General features: G+C 44.6%; 1 protein-coding gene across 1 annotated transcript in view; it reads right to left on the reverse strand.

The window, feature by feature from the left end:
• RORA (RAR related orphan receptor A) overlaps positions 1-27,941 on the reverse strand; it is a 353,017-nt gene that overhangs the window by 12,098 nt on the left and 312,978 nt on the right. Inside the window, exons 3-5 of the mRNA XM_058811042.1 lie at positions 11,834-11,919; positions 3,891-4,032; positions 1,799-2,194 (exon numbers count right to left, since the gene is read on the reverse strand). Coding sequence (XP_058667025.1) covers positions 1,799-2,194; positions 3,891-4,032; positions 11,834-11,919 — 624 coding nt within the window. The remainder of the gene's footprint in view (positions 1-1,798; positions 2,195-3,890; positions 4,033-11,833; positions 11,920-27,941) is intronic.

Raw genomic sequence — 27,941 nt, forward strand, 5'->3', positions numbered from 1 at the left:
CTCAAACCAAGGAGGAATGGTGGTCACTACAACATGGAGGTATTCTGAGGGACTGCATTACTGGGTCTTCAGTGAAACTGGCTTTGTTTAGTAATGATCAAAGAGCTCCTCACAAACTGAACTGCTGGACCAATGTCTGTCAGTAGTTTGAGTAAGATATTGCCTGCAAAGTCTTTAACATACAGATGAAATAAAAGCAGATTATATGTGCTACCTGGGCAATCAGTAAGGTAGAACACAATGTAATTTATACTTTGTCACCATAGCTTTGATGTATTTCAGAGCAGTTTTGTTTTTTTTTTTAACAAGTGTATAGTTAAACACTTGTTCTTGGTAGCAGCAGCTGACAGCATGATCCCTGTGCCCTTGCAGGATGCAGGAGGAGAAATATTCCCATGTTATTCACAAACCTCTGCCTCACTCTGGGACTGCGTTTCAGCACACACCTAAATATTTTCACTGAACAGCCACACCTTTCTAAATTGAAACCTTCATCTGGCAGACAAACATTCTTCAAACATTGTTCAGTAATGTTCATGCTGGGCACCCCAATCACGCTGTGCAGGCTTTAAACAAAGCACTGTGTAAATCAAGGTAAGCAACAGGACAAACTTTGTTAGGCCAGTGGTCCAAACTCAACACTGGACCTGCAAAGGAAAAACTTTTTTTTTTTTCTTTTTTTTTTTTTTTGTGGGTTTAATGTAGATCTTTTTAATACCTTCCATGAGAAAATTAGCAGTCATTTCACTGAGACAAAACTAGTAGTGCTGCCTTTGTCCAGACATTTTCTTCTCCTTTTTACCTATCTGAAATTATTTGAACTGATGCCAGACACAATATTTTGGCTGTCAGGACAAATTACATTGTTGCAGCATTCTGCAACATAAGGACATTAAAAAGCAAGCTTCTTGTGACTTCCTCTCTGCAAAACTTCTCAAAAGAACATAAAATAAACCACACAAAATTTTAGTGTGGAATACCTGATTTTTTGAACTATTTTTAGGTTTTCATAATAAAATAATTAGAAAAAATGTTGCTTCAGCAAGTTTTAAGAATCAATTTTAAATGCCTGGCTGCTTACATAAGTAATGGAATCATGAAACCAGTTCTTTGATGTCCTGTTCCACTTTGTTTATAACACAGCACACTCTAACTCCAGTCTCAGCTGTTGACAAGTCATACTTGTGGAATTCAGCCTTAGTGTAATCATTAAGGGAAAAGTTTAAAGTAAAGTGTGCTAATTAATGTGGTTGTTATAAAGCTCTTAGAGAAATTATCAAAACTTGCTACATTCAAAAATGTCCTTCAGTATTTGGGGCTAGATCCTCTTCAATAAGTGACAAGAACTGCCCTCAGATTAGCCCAGTGCTTTCCTCGGGTAAAGAGCAGAAGAAAATCAGCTTCATCACTTATTGTTAGGACTAACAGTATTGAGATAATGAAAAAGGAGATAAATTTTTTAAAAATAATCTGCAAATAAAGAAATGCCCTGTTTTCTCAACACTAAAAATTACCTTCATCAGTATTCCCAGGGTTCTACAGCAAGGACTGAAAGCAAAAGCAACACTGGCAGCACTGATTAACCCCAGTTCCCAGGGAGCTTCAGTCCAGAGCAGAAAGGAGTTCCCCTGTGCCCTGAGATCAATCAGGGTGTTTGCTGTGCACTTCACACAAGAATGCCCATCCATGCCCACAGCTCTACTGCAGCAGCATTCTCACTATCACTGGCTACACGTGCCACTTTCATCCAAAGGGTACTGTTAAGACAATTACAACGGAAGCTTTTCTCTCTCATTACCTAATTCTGCCATGGACACAGTTGGAGAGGTCTCCCCATTTGTAAAAGAACAATAAGGGAAGAAGCCCGATGCTGGTGTGTAGTCACATATTGGTTCTGGTTTGATTCCATTAATATCAAGACCCGACTGATCTGGAGAAGGCTGTATGTCTAAGTAGAAGCTGCTAACTGCAGAGTCTGCTTTGCTACCTTCAGGGGTATGCCCATCAATGTAATTACTGAGGTCGTCATGTAGCTCTGTTAAGCCATTGGTGGTGATATTGTATGTTGGTGTGAGCGGCTCTGCCTCTCCGGGCTGCTGCTGGTGATCGCGCTGCTGCTGCTGCATTCGGTGTTTCTGCACCTCGGCGTACAGGCTGTCCCGCTGCTTCTTTGACATTCGACCAAACTTTACAGCTGAAACACAGACACACAAGAGATTACATCTCTACACATCCACCACTGCCTTTTCATTGTGAGGCTTTCAGTGTTACATGGAAGGATACAGCACAAACCCAAACCTGCAGGATGGACAGACCTAAGAACCACTTCTCAGTTACAGGTACACAGGTGCCTGCTCTTTAAAAGACTGTCTTGACATGCCACTGAAATGGACCATTAGAAGTCACTGGTTTAACTTAATTCATTAACTTTCCACTTCTGTGCTGGAAAGATTTTCTCTCATATGTGCATTGAGGTTGACAGATGCATCTCTTCAGCATTCAAACCCTACCTAGAAAAGCAGAAGCTAAACCAGAACACACTGGCCTGAGACAACTGTCCAGTTCCAACCAGCTGTACACTCATGCTGTGGAGTGACCCTAGAGTGTGGTGCCAACATGTGGGGGCTCTCTCACTGTATCAACAGCAAGCTTTACTGAGATTGGGACTAAAGCATGTGGGAAGAACCACCAAACCTGCCACCAAAGTGCCTCTGTGACAGGCAAAAATGCTTAGTAGATGAGTAATTGTTAAACCTGTGTGTCTGTGTGTGTGCACACAAGTGCATGCGTGCATCTCCACAGCATTACTACAACTTTGAGAAGCATTAGCTGAAAGCCAGCAGCAACTGGTTTGGGAATTTCCAGGGAATTCTCATGGATGCAGCGTGGGATTTCAAGGACCTGTATCTGCTGTAAAAGCTTCATCCTTAGAAAGGCAACTACTACCTTCAGCTTTTCTACAGGAAAACAAACATGTCGGGAAAAGTAGTCATTAATGATCAACTGTTTCAGGTTTTTAGTCTCATGGCCAATAAAAAAAAATAAAGACAATGTAATTCAAGAAGTAAACGTAATCTGGGAACAATCTCCTTGATAAGGCCTCATGCACCTAGAGTAATGTGTATGTATTTGTAGAACATGCAGCGCTGCTGTCACTGTGGCAGGGGAAAAGACTGAGTCAGATCTTCAGATGGGTGAGTGGTGGCAGCTCCCTTCCATCTGTGGGGGAGGCGTGCAAGGCTCAGCTGCAAAGCCAGTTCTGACTGAATTACATAAGCAACTCTTTGGCAGAGGCGGGCTTTCATCACTACTCAAGCTGCAATTTTGAGCTTAATATTTAACAGTGCTGGAACATCTTTTCTTCAGAATTCCATCTTTGAAAAAACACTGCATCATTTTTTTTCTTTGTATTTTTTCCATTATTCATTATACACATATTTAACTTCAGTTGATACTGTGAAGCAGTTCTGATCCGGACCCATGCACCAGGCAGCGCTACTTGCAACTACAGGAGGTCACTTAAGTTGGAATGAGTGTATAGAGAATATATCAATGAATATATGAATATATTAACATGAGAAAAACAAACTACATCTTCACGAAATGACCAGAGACAAAGCTCTTAAGTGAGAACTATAATAGGTAAGTAAGAAAAAAGACAACTCCAAGAACTTTGTATATGCCCTGATTTGTATATATTCGAGTCTACAGCAGCATCTAAAAACACATAGCATACGACATAGAAAAATATGAGGCAACATCTGAAACTCACTCGATGATCTCAGCTATCAATGCACAATTAGCATGTAACTGCTGGTTTTGGCTGCCCAGCCATGCCAGCAGCCCCCATGCCAGTATTTCACAGGCAGCCCCGAGGCAGCAGCGCTTACCATCCCGAGACATCCCCACAGCAAGGCATTTCTGTAAGCGACAGTGCTGGCAGCGGTTGCGGCTGGTACGGTCGATCAGACAGTTCTTCTGCCGAGGACACGAGTACGTGGCATTGCTCTGCTGACTCCTCCTGAAAAAGCCCTGCCGTGCCATGGCAAAACACAAGTCAGGGAGCTGTCAACTGATGGAGCAAGTAAAGACTCTGAAGGATAGCAAGGATAGCATACTTAAAAGAAAAGAAGTTCAAGTGCTCTACAGTCAACTAAAGGAAGTTAAAACTAAAGGTTTTGTTGGTTTTTTTTCTCTCCTAGAAATAAACAAAAACCAGTAACTAGCAAGAAGCGGTTCATTAAAAAAGTGTTGTAACATGTAAAGGAATTACACTTTTTATTCACTGATTTTACATATCCCATATTACATATGGCAGACTAGCTCTTTTCAAATGAGATAAAACTAATTATAGACCTTGATTTCCTATCTTTCCTGGGTTGTCATAGTTCTCCAAAATAGGGAGGATTTAACAGCTACCACCCTGTTCTGCTCTCTGGAGTGACAGTGGCAGGCTCTGATGTTCAGCCTTGCCAGTGTGTGTGTGTGTTTAAAAATACACAGCACGATGCTGAACAGTTTCTCCTGCAAAGGACAATTTCTTAACATGCTTTTTAAAGATTCACAGAATCATTAAGATGGAAAAAGACCTCTAAGATCATCAAGCCCAAACGTCATCCCAGCACCACTGTGTTCACCACTAAACCTAAAGTGCCACATTCACACACCCTTTTGAACACTTCCAGGGATAGTGATTCCACCATTTCCACGGACAGTCTAATCCAATGCCTGCCCACCCTTTCAAATCTTCAACCTTTCAGTAAAGATTTTTTTTCCAAATATCCAACTGAAACTTGCCCTACCACAACATGAGGCCATCTTCTTTTGTCCTGTTGCTGGCTCCATGGGAGAGAAGCCTGACCCCCAACTGGCTCCATCTTCCTATCAAGGAGTTGTAGAAAGCAAGGTGGTCACACCTGAGCCTCCTCTTCACCAGATTAAATAACCTCAGCACCTTCAGCTGTTCCTTATCAGACTTAAAACCAGTAACAGACTTGTGCTCCAGACCCTTCCCCTGCTCTGCTGCCCCTCTCTGGACCCACACCAGCCCCTCAATGTCACTTGTCACGAGGGGCCCAAAACCAGACACAGCACCTGAGGTGCCTCACTAGTGCCCAGGACAGAGGCATGGTCACTGCACCGGTGCTGCTGTCACCTATTGCTGCTATTGTGAGAGTTTGATGCTGACAGCCCAAGTTTTGTTCAACTTTGTGCAGGATATAGATTCTTAAGGAGGGGAAAAGCTAAAGCACATTTTCTGTATGATCTCTTTCCTGAGTAAGCCCAGCTCCAAAGCAAGCTTGGAAGGTTACGCACAGCTACAACTTTATTGTCTCCTCCAGAGAGGTGCACGTCATTCACCACTCTGCAGCTGCTTGCTTTGAAGTCCATTTCATCCTTTTGCCACAGACTGCCCAAACACAAGCTGCTGTGTGTGTAATACCTACTTCACAAGGATTCTGCAAAGATGCAGTCATTCTAAAGAGGCATTTGAGAGCAGTGAGCACACTATTTTAGTTTTACGTTGCCACATAATGGATTAATTAACAGTGCTGCAAAGAAAATAGCTCCTTGGAAAGGCTGGGCACCTTTTAATTAAAGCTGGACTTTTACCAATTTGTTATTTACTCAAAGGTTTCATGCTGGAGTCCCTCAGCACATGCACAGATACTTGGTGAAGTAAACAAAGGAAGGACATCTGTATGACAAGTCTCAAGTAGCTCCTATCAAAGTGGCTGCAGACAGAAATATGGCAAAACACTGAGACAAAGCCCCTGCTCAATCTTAGCAGGAAGGCACCAGTCTTTGTTGGTTACACTCCTTTTATTAAAGCTTTACTAGGGAACATGGAATATTAAAAACCAAACAAACTGAAGATGCTCTCTTTAATCCTGTTTTCCTGTACATAATTTGTTACCCTTTTTTTCTGCTCTTTGTTTCTATATGACAGAACTTTCAACCACTTTTTTCATGTTTGTCAATAGGGAATTGTCACTGAGACTGAAAGTATTGCACATATTGAGCTCCAATTGAATGAATTTCACCCTATAATAATAATTCAACCTGAAATACCATGGAAATGTCTACCATTCCAACATCACAACTGATCCCTCCAGAGAAACCAACTCTTGGTAAGTACATTGATTCATTTCTAGTGCTGGGAGCACCATCAGTGGAGTCTGTCACTGCAGTGCAAGGACAAGCGTGTTCACCACTGAACTCCAAGTGCAATGCCATTCACCACAAAAACAGGATTAGGGATTGAGCTGACCAGTGACTGGTCAAGGTTGTGCATCAGTCCCTGAAAATTTCAGTTCTCCAAACACTCTTCCAGTTACACTGGATGACATGCTCACACATGAGCTGCATGAAACCCTCTGCCACCTCTGGGATTCTGCAAGTCAGCCTAAACAGCATGTGAAACCAACATGTCCCAATAACCTCAAGGATCCATATGTTTTCCTTTAGCTGAGATATATATATGTACACTGATTCTGAATTGCCACTTCGGCATATTTTGTTAAGAATACCCTTGTCAAACTGAATATTATTTTTAGTATTATAATGGAGAAAATACTGGCCTTTTTCCTTTTCCAGATTTTCCCTAGAGACACAGCTGCTCAATACATTTTAGTGTACAATATATCAGCTAAGTTACAGCTTGAAGCTAAATTTCCAGCAGAGCAGAAATGCCTGAACCCAGGCCTTTAAAAGCACTTGCACTTTACAAACCAGAGATACAGTAAATTGCTTTTAAAAACAAACCCAAGAAAACATCAGCACTAGGTAAAAGAAAGAAGAAAGCTTGCCACAAACTTCAAAAGCTAATCTAAACTTGTGCAGAGCTCAGAAACACAGGTATCTGACATGTGGGAGTGAATTGACAAAGAAGGTCAAGTGAGGATTTTTGTTCTATGGTGCTGTCATTTACTTGTGAGTTATGTAAGCTTTTGGTGGTCCTTGGGCTTTCTCATCACTGTAAGACACGTGGGGAAGCCCCTATTACAGGAGCCTTCTGTAAGTACCTACAGTTTCTTTCTAGGCTTTTTCTCTCCTTTATTAAAAGGAGAACACTCTATTCTGTTGTTCTAGTCCCTCTCTTTGCCAGAGGCACAGAGCTGGCTACAATTTTTCCACCAGGAAGGAGGAGGTGGATGCATCCTTGGTACACGTGTATAGGTTCAAGCCTTATGCAAGCCAGCCCAGGCCACATGCTTTGTGTTGCGTGCGTGTTTACAACCATCACTCGTGTGACCCACTGGGCCAGGCAGAGGCACCCCTCCTGACCAGCACAGACACAGCACAGACACAAGCTGGTGCTGCACGGCAGCAGCCCCGGTGTCAGAGCACTCTGGCCCACGGCACCCCGGGCCATGTCTCAGCCCCTCCTGATGGCCGCACTGAGATCCAGCCCCAGCACTGAGCTCTGCACATTCCCTGTTCCTCCTGCAGATGGATCCACCTGGTGCCAGAAGAGCAGAGCAGTAACAAGCCACAGCTTGGTCCCTGTGTTTCAGACTCCTATTTTCACCAACACAGCCTATGGGTGTTCGTTCATTGCCACAAAATCAGGTTTGGGGAAAAAAAGAGCACAGGAACTTCTCATCTGTAAGTCAGTTGGAATAACAACTTGTTAAAAAAGGACTTTGAAATGTAAATAGCAGTTTTTGCAAAGTCTGTTACTGGTGTCAGTGGCTCCTGTGCAGACGCTGGGCTCTGAGCTGGCTCCTGAGCCACTTGCGCCTCCCGGGGGTCCCCAATGGCACCGCTCGCGCTCCCCCTGCACCGCGCACGGCTGAAACACTGAGCTCATGTTTGGTCTTTTGACAAATTGTCATTTAATGAATTGATTCCTACAGTTCATTAACATACCCACTTCCACTTCTGTATACACATATGTCTTAATTAGCTGCTCATTGGCTGTTTAATTACAAGAAAACAGCTGACAGCTGCCTTGCTGCATCCTAATGGCAGACGTTTTGGAATGACTGTATGTGAGCCTGTGACAACAAAGGCTTATTCATAATCCCATGATTTATGGCTAATACTTAAAGACTTCCACGTATCATTAAGTTTTGCAATATTCTGAGCAATTAACAATTAGTTGGGGGGGGGGAGTAATTATTTTGCTGTTTTCTAAAGCAAACCAACACAAATTTTCTTCAAAGAAACATTAGAAAAATACACTGTAATACAAAAGACAGTCAAACATTCAAATTGGATTTTTAACCCTTTTATGACCACCAGCACATATTTTAGTTGTTAAGGTAGGAGAGTGCTCTGACAATATTGTTTAATAAACTGTTAATAAAGACAAAGTCACAGTGTCACTGAAAACAGCAAAACCATTCAGCTTTTCATCAGTAATAAAGACAGGGTGAGCTTGTGTTTGTCAACAAATGAAAGCAAGACGGGCAGGGACAGCACACCACAACAAGATCATCTGAGGTCTTGAAAGACACAAGAGACAAAAGCCAGTACTGATAAACCTTCTGATAAGCATGTGAAACGCCCAGAAATGCCCTGCATGAGGGGCCTTGTTAGACCAGCTACAGGCAGTCAGGTAAAGAGAGGGATTGCTACTGCACTGGTGGGTCAGCTGGGCATGAACTATTGACAGCAAAACCCAGTAACTGCATCTGCAAATTAAATTATATAGTTCATTGTATAACCATGTGGAACTGAATTCAACTCCCAGCTAGGAGAACATGGATGTGTACAAACCAGTTTCCTTTCCCTTCCTACAGCATAAAAGGTTGTTAATGGGTTCCCACAACTAATGGCTGAGTGAAGTGCTCCATACAGATACCATTCTTTTCAGCAGTGCTCCTGCAACTACCCTCTCTTAAAAATTTATTTTATTTGTAATAAGCCACAGAAGACTTCCAAGATAAAGTGTAAAATACAGCCTGGCTAAAACCTCAAATTTTCAGTTAAGGGGGACATGATGAAGGGGTGTTAAATTTTCCTTTTTTAAAGGCAGATTCAAATTGAGCTGAATAGGCTGAGGGGTCGGCAGCACTCAATGCCTTTGCAAAACACTGCCACCAACTTCCTAAGAACAGCCAGCAACATCACAGCAAGGCAGGAAATGAAAACTTCCCAAGAAACACTAAGGGGGTTTATACAAATCTTCAAGTCTAGTTATGTGAAATGCAGTGTAACAACTCAACCTGGTCAGAACACTTTCAAGTCTGTGAAATGCAATGGCTGCAAAGCAGCAGAGGAGCAACAGGACCAGCAAAAGTCAATCTGACAAGAGCTGGTCAGTGATTTCATCCCTGATACAGACTAGGTTTTGAATAAACTGTATTCCTGCTGTTTATCAGTATTTCCAGAGTAACATTTAAGTTAACATTAGGATTAAGTAACATTAAAGTTCACACCAAACTGGAATGAAACCAGTCCAAGCTGAAACACCCCACTTTGCTGTGGCTGTTGCTGCCTGTAGATCATTCCTGACAGGCCTGGCTTGAGGGCAGCAGCACAGCTGTTCCCTCCTGACAGCCACAGCCCTGCTCCTGCCATCTGATGCACGTGGGTGGCTTTGTGGCACCTGTGCAGAACCTCCCTGACTTCTCTGGGACTGGGCATGGGCTGCAGGAGCCAAGGCACAGCACTGGCAATGAGCTCTTTGCAGCCAGGCACTTTTTACAAAGGAAGCTTTAGCACAACATGAAGAGCAACATAAGCATGCTCAAACCTGCAGCAGTCACAGCCACAGAAAAGCTGGGAAAAGAAAGCCATACCAATCCACACCTGGCTGCTTTGGCAGGAGCCAAGCTATGCCAACCTCTTCACCAGCCAAAATAGTTCTGTTGGGTGAGACTTTGTTGACAGTACTGTGGAAGAGTGTAGCACAAGAATCCAGAGAATCCAGAATCCACAGCAGGTCATTTTATGCTGCCTAGGCCATGGTCATGTAAACTCCTCCTGTGACTTGTGCCCAGCAGCAGTACCCCAGTCTGCCAGCCTGGGCTCTGGCATTAAAGAGGACTGAGCTTCTCAAAGGAAGGTAACTTGGTTAACCAAGTATTAATTGGCCTTAAAATTCTGTCTGAAACTGTATGACTACAAAACTTCACTGTGCTCCTTTAAGAGAAGGAGAAAATGCATAAATTTTACTCTTAATTCTCACCTTCTGCCTTCAAGGTTCAGAGGGGTTTCAGTGTGCTGAGCACCCCTGCCTGTTTGCCCTCCCTTTGCCCTTGTCACCAGCTGACCCTTCTGGTGGAATCCTCAGAAGAGAGGATTGCACAGAGCTCCAACAGAACTTGATTTATAGAGCACTTGAAGGAAAATTCTTTGTTCTAAAACACAGTATAGTGCACATACATTCTCACTCAGCGCATGAAGATGAAGGAAGGAAAACACAGCTGGCAGCTTCCCTGTCCTGGGCTCCTGCTCTGCAAGGAGCCCCATGTGGGGAGGCCCAGCCAAGCACCAGCACCTCGTTAACCCTGCTGTGTCTGCACTCAGGTTTGGGTGCCATGGATCTCTCTCCCAGTACTCTGCTCCCAGACCATCTAAAGATTAAAGAGCTCTCAGAACCTGAACACAACTTGATCCTTGAGCAGAATTCTCACAACAAATGTCTGCACTTCCCACAGCTGAAATCTCACAAAGACTGCTTAACAACATAAACCTGGAAAAAGCCACCACTTTGTTATCAATGCATTTTTAGTACATTTCTTGTATTTTCCATAGTAACAGCAGGCAGAAAGGGCAGAAGGTGCTGTTCCCATATCATTCCAAGATTCTTAATTTAGCTTTTTTTCCTTCATTGTTACCAATACTTCCATAAGACTGAGAGGATGTGTTAATGAAAACACAAAAATCTTCCTGGGAAAAACACAAAAGAGAACTTCATAATGTGAATGCAAGGAAGTTACTTTTTGAAGATGGGTTGTGGTATCAAGCAGGTCAGGAGAGTAGACTAAAAACTATTATCATCATCAATTCTTCACACCTCAAGTATAGATTAAGAGGAGAAAACTTATCAGCGTGGGATTGCAACATTGATCCATGAAGAGAAGAACAAGCCAGAGCATGCTGTGCACACTGTGTCACCCCAAGCCAGCGCTGTGCTTCTGCACTAGGGATCAAAAGGAGGGATCAGCTTCACTCCTGCCTGCTGCTGGCACTGTCCAGTTTAATTCCTGCTTGTAACAGACACACTGAACAAAACAGAAATGCTTCTAGTGCAATCCTTGTTCCCTTGATTCACCAAAGGTACAACTCCAGGAAAAACTTTAAAGCCTAAACCTTGCACAGCAGTGACTGCCCTGCAAGGAGCAGGCAGTGGTCTCAGCAAGACCTGAGCATGCTGAGCACCAGGAGCACGTGCTGCTGTGAAACATCTCCCCTGCCAAACACAAGAGATCTGTACCTGCAGCAGAGGGCAAAAGAAAACAGAGGGGAGAGCTCTCCCCTATTTCAGCAGAGCTTCATCGCAATTTACAGAGCAAAACCACACAGGGAGATTCAAAAAAGCCAGACTTGTCCTCCCTCAGCTGAATGCACTGAATGCTCTTGGTGCTGTGCTTGAGCAGATCATCTCTGTGCCTCTTCTGTTTATGCAGAGAGAGACAATGCACAGCACACCCAGCACAACTGTGTGATTTGGAGGAATGTCCTAAAATCTGCAGCAGTGTAATGGTGTGCGTGTCATGGAAACATCCTATTTAAGGTCCAAATAAAACCTGTACTTCAGAATCCCCAACTATTTTATATTGAACTTAGGAGCAATGCTTGCTCTTTAAAAAAAGAAGGAAAAGTATCACTATCAAAAGGCTAAATGCTTCTTTTTAGACTTAATATTTTAGAAGCTTACCTTGCAGCCTTCACACGTAATGACACCATAATGGATTCCTGATGATTTGTCTCCACAGATCTTGCATGGAATAATTTCAATTTGAGCTGCAACAGAAGCACGCAACCAGTTAATTACATTTTCTTTTAAACACCTTATAAAAGCATTCCCTGATCAGCATTTGTACAGTGAAAACTAATAACCTGCTAAACATTATACTGCATTAACTATTCATTGCTGAACTGCAAGGATCCCCTAGAGCTTTGGACTAAATTATGGCTGCTCGTTATATAATAGCTTTTGGGTTATTAAAATGGGTCATTTGAGAAGGTGTTTAAGAACCCACAAGAAGGCTGGAATCAGCATTTCAAAGCCAAAAAGAACAGGAGAGTTCACATTATGGCCAAAGAGCTAAGATGACACCAGAAAGGTTTCTTCCAAGTGTATTCATCCAAGACCATAGCAGGTAATGTTAATGCTTGTCCTGCCTGGAAGCAAATGCACCACGTCCACCACAGCCACCAACACCCACCCAGCCCACACGAGGGGCCAACGCTAAAGAGAAGTTACAAGGTGAGAGCAACCCCATTTTGCATGTCCAAAACTTGCCTATCTGAATGGAAAGGGAATTGGTTCCTATTGTGTGTTATCTACCACAGAACAAACAAGGCAGGAAAACACAGCAGCACTCAGTTTACTGAAACCAGAGGAGCTGGCACAGTCTGGAAAATGCCATTCATTTATAGGCATGAAAGCCCTGATAAATGTAGTTTCATACATATAAACCCACCCACTGAACTCAGTTTGGTGTGTGACCAGCTCTAAATGCAGCACCTTCCCATGAGAATACACAGGCCCAAGAAGGGACTCCTGCCTGCTCAGGGACAGCCCTCACTGCCTGTGGCTGCAGCTGTTCTGCTGGCAGCTTTGGGCAGGCCGTGCACAGGCAGTGCTGCAGTGACCAACAGCAGCAGGGCACGCTCACACCTTGTGCTGGGGGTGCCCACAAACACCAGCACACACGGCTGGGTGACTGAAATCCCAGGAGAGCCCTGCTCTGGCACACCGTGTCAGGATGAAGCGGCACCAGTGCTCTGGACAGGGCCTAGCTGGAACAGTGCAGCTCTGGCTGTGTCTGTAACTGTGACAGACTAACAAGTGCTGTTCGCCTCCTTGAGGAGCCCAAACCCATTCACAAGCTGCCTGACTGCTTAACAGAGCTCCTCTTTCATCCAATTTACAGCTCTCTAGTCTGTGACAACACACGAAATCACATCTAATACTGCTGTCTTACAGTGCATTGGCCTAATTTCAGTTCTACTCTGCTCTCAAAAGGTCATGTCCACGCTAAAAACATTGCATTCTGCATGCCACTGAATCCCTAACTGGATGCTTATTATTAATCAAGAGTCATCTTGATTACTAACAGCAGTGCTACTGTGTGCTCCATTCCACTGCAGCACGGCACAGCTCAGGATCTGGCCCAAAGCACAAGATCATTATAAAGCAGAAGCCTAGAGGACTTGCAGCACAGCACCAACTGTGCGAAAATATGCCCCCAAAATATTCTCCAGGTGACACCAAAAACAACAACGTGGCAGCTGAGCAGCCCCAAATGGGAGCTGTTTGCTCCCCCACTCTGCTGGGGAAGGCTCCAGGGCTTTGGCCAGGAAGGTATCAACAGCGTTCCAAGCAGCCCCACACAGCAGGACACCACTGGTATCGGCTTCCATCACAAGAACCTTGGCATCCCTGACCTTCCAACCCCTCCATCCCCGCAGCAATAAAACAACAGGCTGAAATTAAGAGGTCTGTTTAGGACACTTAAGGAAGGAAATGCCTCTTCCCCAAAAATGGTTTTAATTTCACTTTGCTTTCAGCTAACACATTAAACACAATGGAGCAGGAAGTGAACTAATAAAAGGGAAAAAACAACACGTGTGCTGTTTCATTAATGGGCTACATTAATTATTACTGGAGCCTCCTGTGTTTATGAGCTTGTGGCAGAAAGGCTGGCATAACCCCCTCCCTTCACATCAACAAACTGGAGAACAGACTGGAACTCACAGAAACTCAGAATTTGTACCATGTGCAGTTCAAATTCAGAGAGCAATCCTGTGGGCAAATTCCAGAATAGCTCTCCCAAATCCCAGTTGTGCCTTTCCAACACATGATTCTTTTCTCCTGTGCTGCAGTGAATCAGCAGCCTGCTGCAGCTCCTTGGACAGGGCAGTGACAAGGCTTATCTCCACAGCTACATGGCAATGTATTTTTTACATTTCACTTTTATATCCATAATTACTGCCTTATTTTGAATAGGTATGATATAATTGGATCTAGTTTATCTACAATCTCCAGCATGTTAGTTAAATCACCCATGAAGCCTGTCTATGCAATCCCTATTTCTTAAGCAACAGGACATTTGCAGAGCGTTTCTGAAGGAATGTAACATGCCTTCAAAGTGATGGCCTAAAGCTAGGTTAGTAATAGTCTAAAAGGTGCCATAATTAGTCCCAAATGCATTTTCCAGGGTGCTTTACTGGTAAAAGAGAATCTCCACAGATTCACAGGCTCCAGCTGTGCCAGCAATTGCCCAACATCATTTTTATGAGCTCTGGCACCAAATCAGGTGTAGTTTTAGAATTCCTGATTTCCTCAAATTTACATCTTCAAGGTACTTACTTTCAATTAGGCACACAGCATTTAAAACTGCAGCTCAGTGCTGCACTCAGGGATGCAGGACAAGGGGATGGATCTCAGAGCACAGATCGCTGGGGACTGCCACAACCAATTGTGGTACAAATGAATGCACGGCGAGATCAGATCAATTACTGCTCCACGTGGTGCCTGTGCAAATCAACTCATTGAAATGGAACCCCTGTCGCAGGTTCATACACTTCCCATGCAGCATGAAAGGACTTCAGATACTTTAAACTTACTAAATGCAAATTGCCTGTGCCAAGATTATGCATTTTTTCTTACAAGGGTGAAAATATTTTCCCCACTTTTAACTTTGACATGCAAATATGTACTTGCTAAAACCTTGTTCTTATGCAAACAAGGCAGGTGGGAAATATTTTTACATGTCAAGAATATGTTCCGACTTGGTTTCTCACATTCCCAGAGTTACTTAAAGCTTCCTACTGTGCTCAAATTAATTGTACCTGTTCTCTGCTTACATTTATTTATATGGTATATTTTTCAAGATTACATAAAATACTCTAATTCATGCTTTAGACTAGAATTAGCCTAAATTACAGTTTACAATTTCTGTCTCCTGGGGTGGTGCTCAGGCTGATTCAGGCTGGTTCATGCATGAGCAAATTATTTCTTAAATATGAACTGCTGAAAAAAATAAACTCTTGTGGTTGCTTAGGAACTGCCACAGATACCCAGGTGACAGATGTAGTTTGTACTCCCAGATTAAAGGCCTAAGACTCTTTCACACCCTGAAATAACAGTGCTCCACAATCCTACCAAGGCTGTCCTGTCTCAAAGGCAGCAAAGAGGAGGAATAAAAGCCCAAACAAACCACCAAGAGCAACAAATGGAAGCTGGAGCACGAGACCCACCACCACACAAGATGCTCTGAAAGGGCTCCTGAGAGAAAGAAGGGACCTTGCAAGGGCTGGAGGCAGCAATCCCTACAAACTGATGTCAAGCAAGCTCATTCCACAGCACAGGAGATGCTCCTCTGGCACCCACCAGCACTCCCGGTTCATGTGCCTTCCCTGGAGCTGTTCCTGTCTCCAGGCTGCCTGCAATGTCAGATCAGCTTCCAGAAATGGAGTGTGGACCCTGATGCGCTCAGAATCAGACTGAACAGGAACTTGAGCCCAAGGATTACAGGGAAAAAAACAGCCACTGTTTTTCCCCCTGAACATTTATTCTTCCTCCCTCCACTCTGTCTTCAGACAGCAACTGTGTGAGGCAGCTCTGGTATGCTCAAATAACACCACAGCCTCCACCTAATTCCTAGGGAACATGCCAGTGGGACTCCATGACATCTCCTGCTGGAACAGCAGAATGTGCCTCGTTCCCTCCTGCTCCAGGGGACTTTGCTCCCAAACCTGGAACAGTTTCATTGGGCTTGCCTGCCTGTTCCAAGTTCCCTCCCCCAACCAAATCCCCCAGACAGCCTCGCCCATTTTATTAATTCCCACATCACGAAATGTTGCTTTATTCCTTGTCCAGTTTTTCCAGTAGAGAAGCAAGAAAATCTAATTCTGTATCTGTAAGGGAATGCACTGTACAACTCATCATAATCTTTGACTTCTCTCTTCCTAACTCACTGGGGCAGACAGATCAGGGCAGGAGCCTGTAGAGCCAAGCAAAGCACAGCTCACCTTTCCCCCCAGCTCTGTCACTTAAACAGAAACACACAGAGCCTCAGCGTGTTACCAGATCACTTGGAAGAACACAGAGAGAAAAATTGTTTTCCAAAGACAGAAGTTTTTTCCTCCCCATTAACATTTGTAAATAAAATGCTTGTTTCAATTTTACAATTATTGTAAAATAATGGTCTTGGGGTAGAAAAACGGATTTTTCCTTTTCTCCTTCTGCTTTCACACTTGTTTTAAAATTGTACATGCACACAGTTAATAATTTTTCCCAATTCTCGACAGGTAGGAAACCTCAGATTTGGTATCCTGGGAAGACCTCTTCAGTGAATGCAAAAATTGGTCCCATGTCTGCCTTTTAGGGGAGATCCATCCAGCTGACCTGAGTGATCTAGAAAGTTGGGTAATTAATGAAGTTAATTGTCTTGTCTGCTCTAGAGTGAAGGCAGGAAGAGAGGAAAGGAAGGGAGGAAGCAAGAAGGAAAAAGGGCATATGATTCATCTCATTCATCACAGACACCACGAACCCTTGAGTGGAGAAGCCTCCTCTTCACTCAACAGTGAAGGAATTTAATGATATTTTAATTACAAGCCTAACTTTTAGAAGGTGAGAGTCAGGTAAATCCCACAATGTCTTACTATTTCTGAATTTACAAATTAGCATTTTCTGGAAAGGAAACCTGTGCAGAAGGTGCTCCCTCCTGCCAGGGTTTGTGGAGTCCCAGCTACCTGGCACCAGCGAGACACAAGCACGTGTGAGGAGCTCTGGCCACAGCTGCCAAGGCAGGAACTGCAGGGATTGCAGGAACTGCGGGGATTGCAGGGACTGCGGGGATTGCAGGGACTGCGGGGATTGCAGGGACTGCGGGGATTGCAGGAACTGCGGGGATTGCAGGGACTGCGGGGATTGCAGGAACTGCGGGGATTGCAGGGACACCCTGCTGCCCCCAGCACGGAGGGACTCAGGCAGACGCTGCTGGGTGTGCCAGCCCAGCCCCTCCTCCTGAGGGCCTCTGTGGCACTGGGGCACTCCTCACACGCCCGGCTCTCCAGCAAAGCACCCCCAGCTGCCCAGGGCTGCAGAGAGCGGGCAGGGCTGCAGCTGGCACTGCTGGGGCTCAGGGCCCTGCGCAGGAGCCTTCCCTGCATGGGGCTCACCTGTGCCCAGCCTCCCTGGGTGCAGCTAATGCACAGGGGCTCTGCAATGCACATGAGGCACACACAAACTGGGCCAAGCTGCTTCTAGAGGGATGCACTTTGTGCCAGACATCCCTGCTAGTGCTGTTTGTAAGTATATTGATTAAATTAGGAGGCATACATATTCAGTGACATATTCATCCATATTCATTGCCTCAAACAAGGGTACTGCATGTAATGTGGTATTTAAAGCAACATGATATCTGATCACAAACTGAATTAACACGGAATGATTTTACTATATAATATTCTAATCTTCCTGCATTTTCAGCTTCATTACCTAAATAATTTGCTCTGTCATGTACCCTAAGTAATTTGAGCTGGCTGCAATTACTCGCCTCCGAACACCTGCAGCTTGCACAGGCTGCAGTTGCACGGCAGCGAGCACTGGTGGCAGCACAGCTCTGCCACCCATCCCTGCCCTCCGTGGAGTGACCCTCTGTCCCCTCACACAGCCCGGACACTGAAACCCCCCGGCTGCTGCTGGGGAGACACCCGAGGCCATTGCAGAACACAAGGAAGTGTCTGACAGAGCCTGCTCACCCCTCGTGGCAAGGCGTGCTTATTCCATGCACCATCCCCACCACAAAGACACTCTGAGCAGCCCCCACTGGAGACTGCACTGACGGACCTGGCAACAAACAGCTCCAAAGAACTAACAGAAGATCTCATGGCTGCATTTTTCTGGGGTCCAGCAAGGTTGAAATTCCAGCAGAAGCCTTCCCAGCACGTGGGATATTCTTTGCATCTTCCTCTCTGTTTCAGATTCTCCTCCCTACAGCTGAGCCTGGCTGCACACTGTCCCTCAGGAGGTATCAGATGGGGAACTCCCTCAGATTTTCAATTTTCACATCTTTGGAACTGCTGATGCTCTCAAGCTTGGCTGAAATGTCTTGGAAATGGGGAGGACTGGGGTGATGGGCAGAAAACCAGACAAACACAAACAACCTTTCCAAGCCTTGTTTCCTTAGGAAATCACACTGGTAATAAAATAAATACTGAGGTTATACTGGTACAAATCCTTTGAAGTGTGTGGGTGTGCTGGGTGGAGTAGAAACGAACATGGCCACCAAAGTATTAATTAAAAGCAAAGTATGAGCAACACCTCAAACACACAAGGCAGAAATGCTGCAATGCTGGGACGAGCTGTGGGCCTGGGCACATCTGGATCCCTCAGCAGGTCACTGACACTGCTCAGCACTCCCAAATGCTGCAAACATCCCTACTGGAGGAGACACAGGATAAAGAGCTCGGCACCACCTGAGCTCTTCCGGGCCCTGGAACACTGACTTTGAGGAATCAGTATAAATTCCTTCAACATCTGTTTGATTTGGGCACATGGAAGGGAACAGTGCAGTAAGAGCTCATATTCCCATGCCAGGATCACTGATGTTTAGGCTTGTTTTCCTTTAAGCCACACAAAATTTTACTGACATGTATTTTAATGTAAAGAACTAGAGCTTTGCTATTACGTGAAGCACTGGCTTCAACAAAGACACCTGAATGTCTAATGAGAGAAGGCAAGATGGAAAATAGTTTGGGTTTTCTAAAAGGCAGAACTGTTTCAGTGAAGTTGTTATGGTGAGATCTCTATTTTTAACGTTATATTCAACTAGAAAATCTCTGTAAACATTTAATACAATAAAATCACTATAATATTCTGAACTCCTGTAAAGAAAAACCAAAACAACATGCCAACACAAACAATGTAGGACTTCTACAAGTGTTCAGGAACACAAGCTAAAAAGTGACCTAGTGTTTTTAGAGGAACTCAGAGAGATGATGCTTGCTCCCTCTCGTTCACGTATACAACGGTTCATAATTCTGATGTCCTTCTGTCCTTCTGTGTAACACTCATCTCTCTCCACTGTCTTGTCTTTATCCACCCAAAAACATTCTCACTCTCCTGGCTGAGCAATGAATGCAGCTGAAAGCTGATGATTTGACTGTCCCTGTTGGAGCAATGACAGCTGGAGACAACTGCAGCTTGGGACTGGGCACGTTATTAACACCCCACAAAGTGTAACACCAAACCACCCATGCAAGGCTGGGCCCAGGCCCCAGAGCCAGGCCTGGCCCGTGCACGGGGTTCTGCTGTCCAGGAGCCAGAGCAGCAGCTCTGGGGACAGCCGGGACACACCACCAGCATCTTCCCACTGCTGAAACCTACGGAGCGCCCCAGGCTCCAGCCCTGTCACTGCCCCCAGGAACTCACACACCAACCATGAACGTGGCAGAAATGTGCACCAAGGGATGAACAACTGCAACAGCTTCTTCTGGGGATCCCCTTTTGGTCCCTCACCAGGCACAACAGACACACACAGCAACAACACACAGCAACCAAATATTGAAGATAGATGATTTCCACACGGTCAGAACAGACTTCCAAATTTCATAAAACATCAGTTTGTTTCTGCCCCATTCTGGCTTCTCATTTTCTTGGTGGCTCAGGTGCTTATGAATAAACATTTAATAATTTCATATGCCTCTTCTTCTCTAGTTGAAAATTAACAAGAGTTACACTGGCTACAATGAACAGAGCTTGGGGCATAATTAATTTCACCAGGCTAAATGGAATTCTTGTTACATAAAGCAATTCAGAAGAAGTTTTTGATAAGAAAACACAGTGACACTGAAATCATGTGATTCTCCAATGAAATATAACATAGTTTTAGTCATAGCTCTGAACTGCATGTCGAGAAACAGGTGCTGCAGAGACCATCATCTCCCTAGTGCTGCTGTGCTGTGAGCATGGGATGCTAGCTGGTGTTTCATTTCCTCTGTCTATGTGAGCAGCACAATCATCCTTTACCTCTGCCTCAGATGCCTGGTACCTACTGCCAGATCTGGGGTTTTGCTCTTGTGCTGCCAGGGTCGGTGAGCAGAGCTCCAGCCCCACCAACCTGCAGCGTTCTGCACTGCTGAGAGAGGAGCTGCCACAGAGCTGTGCAGGAGGAGTGCTGCTGGCCTGACTGCTATTACTTTCCTTTTTCACTTTCCAAAACAAAGCTTACAGGTCTAATGACACACCTACAAAACGTTTCTCTTGATAATATGACAAAATACAAGTTTTAGGAGCAACAGAGGTGTGAGCTATTATCATAGGAACTGCCAACACTGACTTTTGCTGCTCTAATTTGCTACTGCATTTATCCAGTAAGCAGCAAGCTGGGGTTTGTGTGAATGCATCATGTTTGTTTTTACAGGATTCTAGAGTTCACTCCTGTTTCAACATTCCTAATTTCTTCCTGCAGATGATTACTAACCTGGAGCAATTGTCCAGACAAACACCTGCAGCGGGGCACAAGCACAGTTCTGCTGTGAGCCAGCCTGTGCCACCACAGCAGCCAGAGCACTGGGTCTGTGAAATGAAAAATGACACAGACAATGAGCTGGGGGCAGCACGGGGGTGCACCTTGGGGCACTCACAGCGGCCCTGAATGCTCCATCACACTGAGGGTTCTTGTACTCTTTGCCACTTACTGTGCTCTTGCACTGGGAAAAGCAAATCTACACCAACTTCTCCTTCCTGGTGTCTGTATGCTGGTCCTGCATTATCTACCACTAATGGAGAAGAAAACAAGAAGTGAAATCTGCAGGAGAACAGGATTAATTTATTTGCTGGAGTTAGCTAGACAATACTAAATAAATTCTCCCCCTTTCTTCAAAAAGAAACCTGTACTGAAAAGCTTAAACATATTTGTAGCTCTGCCCCATTTCCTAAATCTCTGGAAGCAACTAATAAAGACTTGACTTAAATAAAGTCTTGAAGAACTGTAGCATTTTACAGTGACAAGTCCAAATTACTGTAGCATTTTCATCACAGATTAATGTACAGAGCCCCTGTCTGATGCCATTTTCTACTCTCAAGTGCTGGACCTGGTCTTCTGAACACTGGAACTGGTTAACTCCAACACTGTCCTCCCACCTTCTCTTCCCTTAATTAATGACACTGGCTATGGGGAAAATCTGGTATTTCTGTTTATTTGCTTGTGGTAGGAAAACAAAGAACTTCTCAACCACTCAGCAGTGTTAAGGAGCACTTCAGCAAGCCAGCTACAACAGAGCTAGCACAGCTCCACAGCTCTGCTCTCCTGGGGAAGCAGCCCTGAACGAGCAGCTCCCAGAAGGGACCCCTGTGGCCCTGTGTGCACGCAGAGAGCTCCGTGCCAGGAGCAGCACAGGCACTCGGGTGGTGCTGCCATTCCAGCAGCGCTCCCTGAGGAAAGCTTTCCCCAACAGCTGCAACGTGTCTGCGCTCCTGCTACACGCCGTGAGAGCTCCACCACGGCTTTGTCAGCAAGCTGCACACACTTGTGGTGTCCATTTGCCAAACTGCATCTCAGCTCAGTGACCACACCAGGCTGCCTACCGCGACAGAGCGACAGCCAGGGTACCTGATCGAAAATCAACAGGGAAACAACAAAACCAAACCAACCACACCCACCTGACAAACACCAATCATTTGCAACATAGTGTGAAACTACAGCTTCAAGGACACTGTTTCACGAGGTGACAGCCCCAAACCCGAGGGCACTGCAATGACCCCGCAGCACCAGGGCGCTGTGGGTGGGTACCACTGCAGCCTCACACTTGTACAAAGCGCAGCGAGTTTCAGCCCCAGCACCAACAATCCCTGACTCCCCCTCGGGAGGCTGGCTCTGATTAGCAAGCACAGGCTCTCCATCACAATGCCCACGATGCTCTCCTTGGTGCTTCCCACTTGGCCAAGTCACTGGAACAGCTCCTCCCTTGGCGAGAGAAGGGCACTTTGGGAGGAGCACTACAGAACTCAGAAGAGGTGACAAAGCAGCGGGAACCCAGGAAGTGTCATTTCACACTGTTTGCCATGATTCAGCCTCGTCCTGCTGTTTTACCGGGCTGAATGGATTCTATAAAGGGTTTGACCTCTGCAGAAATTGCAGGCTCTGTCACTGTGCATGGAGAAATGGGACTCTGCACGATCAAGTAACAGCCAGACAAATGTGGCTGGTGCAGAAACCACATCCCCACAAGAGAGCTGCACTTTGATTAAAAACTACTCAAAATCTGAATTTTATTCTAGAAGAAAAAAGTTACAGGGAAAAAAATAAAGTATTTCACCCAGACTAGAAACTATCATTCTGATGTGACTACATCTGCATTTTTAAGATATTTTCTTTTTCTTTTTGGCTGTACATGAATTTGATGTCATTAAAAAGGCTTCCTTTGATGCTGTATGCCAAGTAGAATCATTAGTTTCTCACAAAGGTGCACTCTAAATGTCTAGTTCAAATTTTCATTTTCGGATGATTCATCTAAAAGGTGAACAATAACAACCAAACCAACTCCAGAAGTCTAAACAGTAAAAAGCCTTTGAGCTGCACTCACTCATTTATTAACTCCCTCCAACACCTCCTTCCTGGATTCATCACCCAGCAGCCAATACTGAGTGTGAATTCTTCAACTCCATCTGTGATTTACGGCTACTGCAAGCAAATCCCAACCAGACTCCCCCAAACCTCACACAAGAGGCTCTCCAAGTCCACATTCTGCATCCTTCCAGCCTGACACTGGCTCACCTGTTTTTAATACAAAGACGTTTTCCACTGTGGGTATTTCCAGTGTGTGTGGGTGTTCAGCCACAGCTCCCCTTCGTGAGCCCCCTGCAGGGGTCATCAGAGGAGGAGGGAAACTGAGGGGCACCAGAAGCAGCCACATCCTCAGCTACTCCTCTAGGTTTTAAGGAGGAGCACAAAACAGATTAACTATACCCATGTTCCCTCCATTTCAAAGAAAATATCCCTGAAGTTCAAACCCAAGCAGTGGTTGACAGCTGATATGTGTACCTGATACATATTAAGGCACCAGCAAATACATTAGATATTAGAGAAAGCTCGTATCATTTGTTGTGACAGAAGGTCAAATCTCTGCTGAACAAATATACAAATATCCTTGTTTTTCTCCCCAAGAAAGACACCTCATTCAGCCCCTGCCCCACCTCAGAGGGAGCAATATTAGCATCTCTGTGGGATCAGGATTCCTCAGATGTTCTCTTGGAAAAGGGCACAGGAAGAAAACATGATGACCCATCCCCAAAAACTGCACCAGGGAGAACATACAAGATGCTGTCACTGGAGATGGAAATCATATGGGCTCTGGCTTCCAACAAAATAAATGCACCATCAGTCTATCAAACAGCTTCAAAAACATTTCTGTCACAGGCACAGCTTTATTCCCAAACATTTCCTTCAAACCATACATTACAGTGATGTCCCCCCCAACTATGCCCACACTATCTCCCTGGGCTTAGCTCTGTTTCTGAGCCTCTTCACACCCTCATGATGTCTATATATGATATACTCAGTGTCTGAAAACCATCTTCATTTCATGACAAGAATCATGAAAGAAAACAAAAATGTAGCTGCCCACAAAAACGTTTTAGAAAATTACAAGCTTGTGGAAAGAAAAGGTCTAGCAAAAGCTCTTCCTTTGCCACAATCAGATTAGGTGCACGACCTTCATTAAAACCCTTTCTGCCTTCTCATTTCATAGGGTTTAATTTCCTGCCTCTTGATGATTAAACCAACTGAAAGGTAGTAGATAAAGCAAGTTTGCTTGCTGTTCCAAACAGATATATTAATGCTTTACACTTAAAAAGCTTTCAAAGTGTCTTCAGAGGCCGATTAACAAACACCATACATAAACCCCGTCTGAGGTCAGACTGTGGCAGCAGATATGTGACTGAAACTTACTCCAACAGCTCTATTCAAGGCACAGAATACCTCCACCGCATACATTAAGGAAGCTTAAAGTTAAGCTTCAAATATTTAAACACTAACAAAGTCTACTTAATGGCAGTCTTCAAAATGACAGTGGCCTCCTAATCTGCTGCAGATAAAGAAGTGCCAAGATTAATGATTACATAAGTGCATCGCAGAGCCCAGAAACAATAATCAGCTCTTCTGTTGTTATTTGTGTACAAAGGCTATTAGAGTCATCTGACATTCCAAAATCCAATTTAAAGTTGTTAAACCCCTTTCACGTACTTATTTGAGGTTGGAAAACCGAGAGGTTCAAAAAGGGAAAGGAAGGGTTTGATTTCCTAATTCTTTTCCCCTTACTGATTTTGCTCTAAGCCAAATCTCTCTTTAAGAATTGCAAAAAAATATATAAGCTTTTAAACAATGCCTGGAGTAACCAATATTGCTGTTGAAGGAATAATACCAATAAAACCTTAATATGCTTAGATAGCAAAATTTAAATAATGACTACAAGCAAACTTAGTAACTATTCCACAGAAAAAGGCCTCACTGAATTGAGGGTGTTGCTGACGCTGTCTGTGCAACTCCGACAATCCTCAGCAAATCAGGGTGAGCACATGAAGGTGCTCAGGTACCGAACATTCATCCTGGTCTGTTAAAGACCAAGAATTCTGGGTGACACAGAGAATTCGGTAAGAACTGAGGGTGAGAATTCTGGGTTAACACAGGCACGGCAGAACCTGCCGAGCCCAGCCTGCTCTCTGCAAAGCACGGCACGGGCAGCTCTGACTGCAGCCTCCCTCATCGCCACACAGCAACTGCTTCCCCACAGAATTCCCTTAAAATCCTCTAAAACAACCTTCTTTGCTCCTGACAGGTTAGAAACAAAACGAACGAACAGTTTTCTCCCGGCTGCCGCATTTGTCCCTCGTTTCGGCAGAGAAGGGGCTGTGGGGCCTGAGGAGGCAGCGCGCCGCTCTGAGGGGAGCGGCCATGGCACCCCACGGGCGGCACAGCCCCAGCGCCGAGCTCTGCCGCTCCCGAGCCCTCGGAAGGGACGCTGGGGCCGGCCCCGGCTCTCACACAGGGAGGGAACGGCCGAGAGACTCCGAGTGGCCGCTGCTGAGCCCTCGGCTGAGGGCAGTGCCTGCCTGGCGCTGTCAGCCCCGCAGAACGAGGCCTGGCTCCAGCGCCGGGCGGCACAGCCGAGCCCGTGCGGTGCAGGGCCCGCAGCCGGCACCGGAGCAGCCCGAGCAGGGCCTGCTACAGCGGGAGGGAACCACGCACAAGTTTGTGCTTCACAGCTACAAAGTGCTTTTCTAGTGTAAAGGCAATTAAGTGATAACTGCATCTGTGCAGACGGTATTCAAAATGCTAATACCCCCACCCAGATAAGTCGTCAAGTTTGCCTGCTTATTTATCTCCAGCTATTAGAAATTATTGCCATGAATGCTCCACTGCCTTCTCCCATTATCTTTGCAATCCCGCTTTTTCCTCACAAAAAGCAGAGCACAGGAGCTGCACCACTCCAACCACCCTGGGGAGCAAAGTGACACCAGCAAAGGAGCATCAGCTGATCCCCTGCAGCACAGCCACTGCCATTTTCTGCAGCTCTCAAAGTTCCTTCAGCTTTCCATCTAACCTAGAGAGGTAACAAAATCTGCTCTGCCATCACAGGCTCACATACTCTAGAAATAACAGCAGTTTGCATCATTAATTATCTAACGCGATTTACCACTTGAGGATAAGAAAATCTATCCTGTTTGGTGCTGTGCCATTTGGCCACCAGACTCTAGAATTTTAATGTCTGTTATCTCTGCAATGGAGATAACACAATGCTGGTCTCAGATATCTGGCTCAAAGCTGGTTTCCTTACCTCAACACAAGACATCTTGTGTATGCAAGTCTCTTATCACATGCATTACATGTTTTCCAAGGGAAAAAAGCCCACAAAAAACCTGGAAAACTCACTACTGAAAACAAAGGAGCTTGATGGAACTACCCTCAATGCCTATATGAATGCCTTAGTACTTTTGTTCATAAAATTCACAAAATTGTCACCGAAGAAACAAAAAAAATCCCCTAACGGGAAACACTGACACCTTTTCCAACAAGTCTGTCAGTTCAATGAGGAGAACACAATCCTATGACCCACAGAACCAGGCAAAATACAAGTATGAACAGAACACAGAATAAGATTGTTGATTCAAGTGTTGCTAAGTCTTTTTGATAGATTAAAATGAAAACTCCAACTTGCTTCACATGGCTAATACTATGTTCTAAAGGCCAAATCACTCAAAAAGGTAGAAGCTTTTAGTGCAATTAGTGAATGTCAATTTGCATTCCCCCAATAAAAGGAGGCTTGATAAAAGTCTGAAGAAAATAACAGAAAGAGCACCTGTACTACTGCAACCATTCTATCCAAAGAGAATCCAAACCCATTCATCTAAGCTAAGCTTCATCTTTTGTCAGGACAAGAAAACCACCTTGTAACCAGAGCTGAATGAAGCCACACAATAACTTACCAAGTGATGAACACAATCTCTCAGCCCTTTCAGGACAGTCTCTACCCATCATTCCTGCTGATGTCTCTTCCTACGCTTGTGCTCTGCACACATCAGAAAACAGACAGCAACGAACACCAGGCAACTCCAAATTTTGCTGGAGTTTTAACACTGTTCAATTTCAAAAGGCTCACACAGTCAGTTAACTGTACTGTCCTTGATAAAGACCCAAACCATTTAACCAGAACTCCCCCCATCCTACTCTCTGAAGAGTACTTGCAGTGTAACTTTGATTATCCAAAGCTCCCAGGGGACAAATGGAAGCAGAGATAAGTGGGGGAGCAGCCAGAGGTCTTCTGAGAATAATGGAAGTGAAAGGAGAGGAAACAACTCCACAAAGAACTGTTGGCTCAGCTCAGCCCTAAAGTTTCCCTATTCCTGAATGGAGCATTCATGAAATAAAATAAGCTTCTTTAAGCAAGCATTCCAAATGATTGCAAAAACCATTTGACAAAGTGAAGAATTATTGTTCACTTTGGTACTTGCCTCTCCAGAGAGAGACAGGTGTTGTTCTCACCGCAGCAATTTCTTAACCAGGGGTACAGCTGTAGCAGTGCTCCCTATAGTGCCTCAATGCTCAACAAGCAGCCAAAGTCTTTCCAAATCTGGGATTCCCTATGTATTATTTGGAAAACATTGTTGGAAGAAGTTCCAAACTAAGTAAAAAATACAGATTTATCACAGGCCTAAACACGGCGGGAGAATAGGCACATAGAAGAAATCTGTTTTGGGAGTTGTGAGAAAGTACAAGTTTTTATTTATATTACTGCAGCACAAGTTAATGCCAATTAAGTAGGAGAGTCACTCTGGATTTAGCACAGAACCTGGCCCAGGGCACTGGCACACAGAATAGAAATAAATACTAATCATGCTTGCTCACACTGAGAGGATTAGATAACTACAGACGTAGGAAATTAAAACCACAACAAGATGACCCCACGCTCACAATTTCCCTGTTGTAGCAGATCAGTCAATATGAATAATCGACAATGTAAATTGAAATCCTCAGATAAAAATAATGGTTTTACTGCTTTATTTCTCTTCACTTGCACATAAATTGAGTTGACTATCTCTGACAATGCCATGGTTTAATATTCTAAACACACGATCTCCTTTAACAATGCCTGGAATAGAAACAAGCTGCTGAGCCAGATCCTCAAGGGTGAAAATCAACATTGCTACACTGACTTCAGTGGAAGCACATTGATCTCCACAGCTAAAGCTGTGGGCCCAAGTGGGCAATTAGGTTTCTATTATATGCTAATTTAAATAATGTACCACAGAA

The sequence above is a fragment of the Ammospiza caudacuta genome, chromosome 10 (assembly GCF_027887145.1).
Source record: "Ammospiza caudacuta isolate bAmmCau1 chromosome 10, bAmmCau1.pri, whole genome shotgun sequence".
Lineage (NCBI taxonomy): Eukaryota > Metazoa > Chordata > Aves > Passeriformes > Passerellidae > Ammospiza > Ammospiza caudacuta.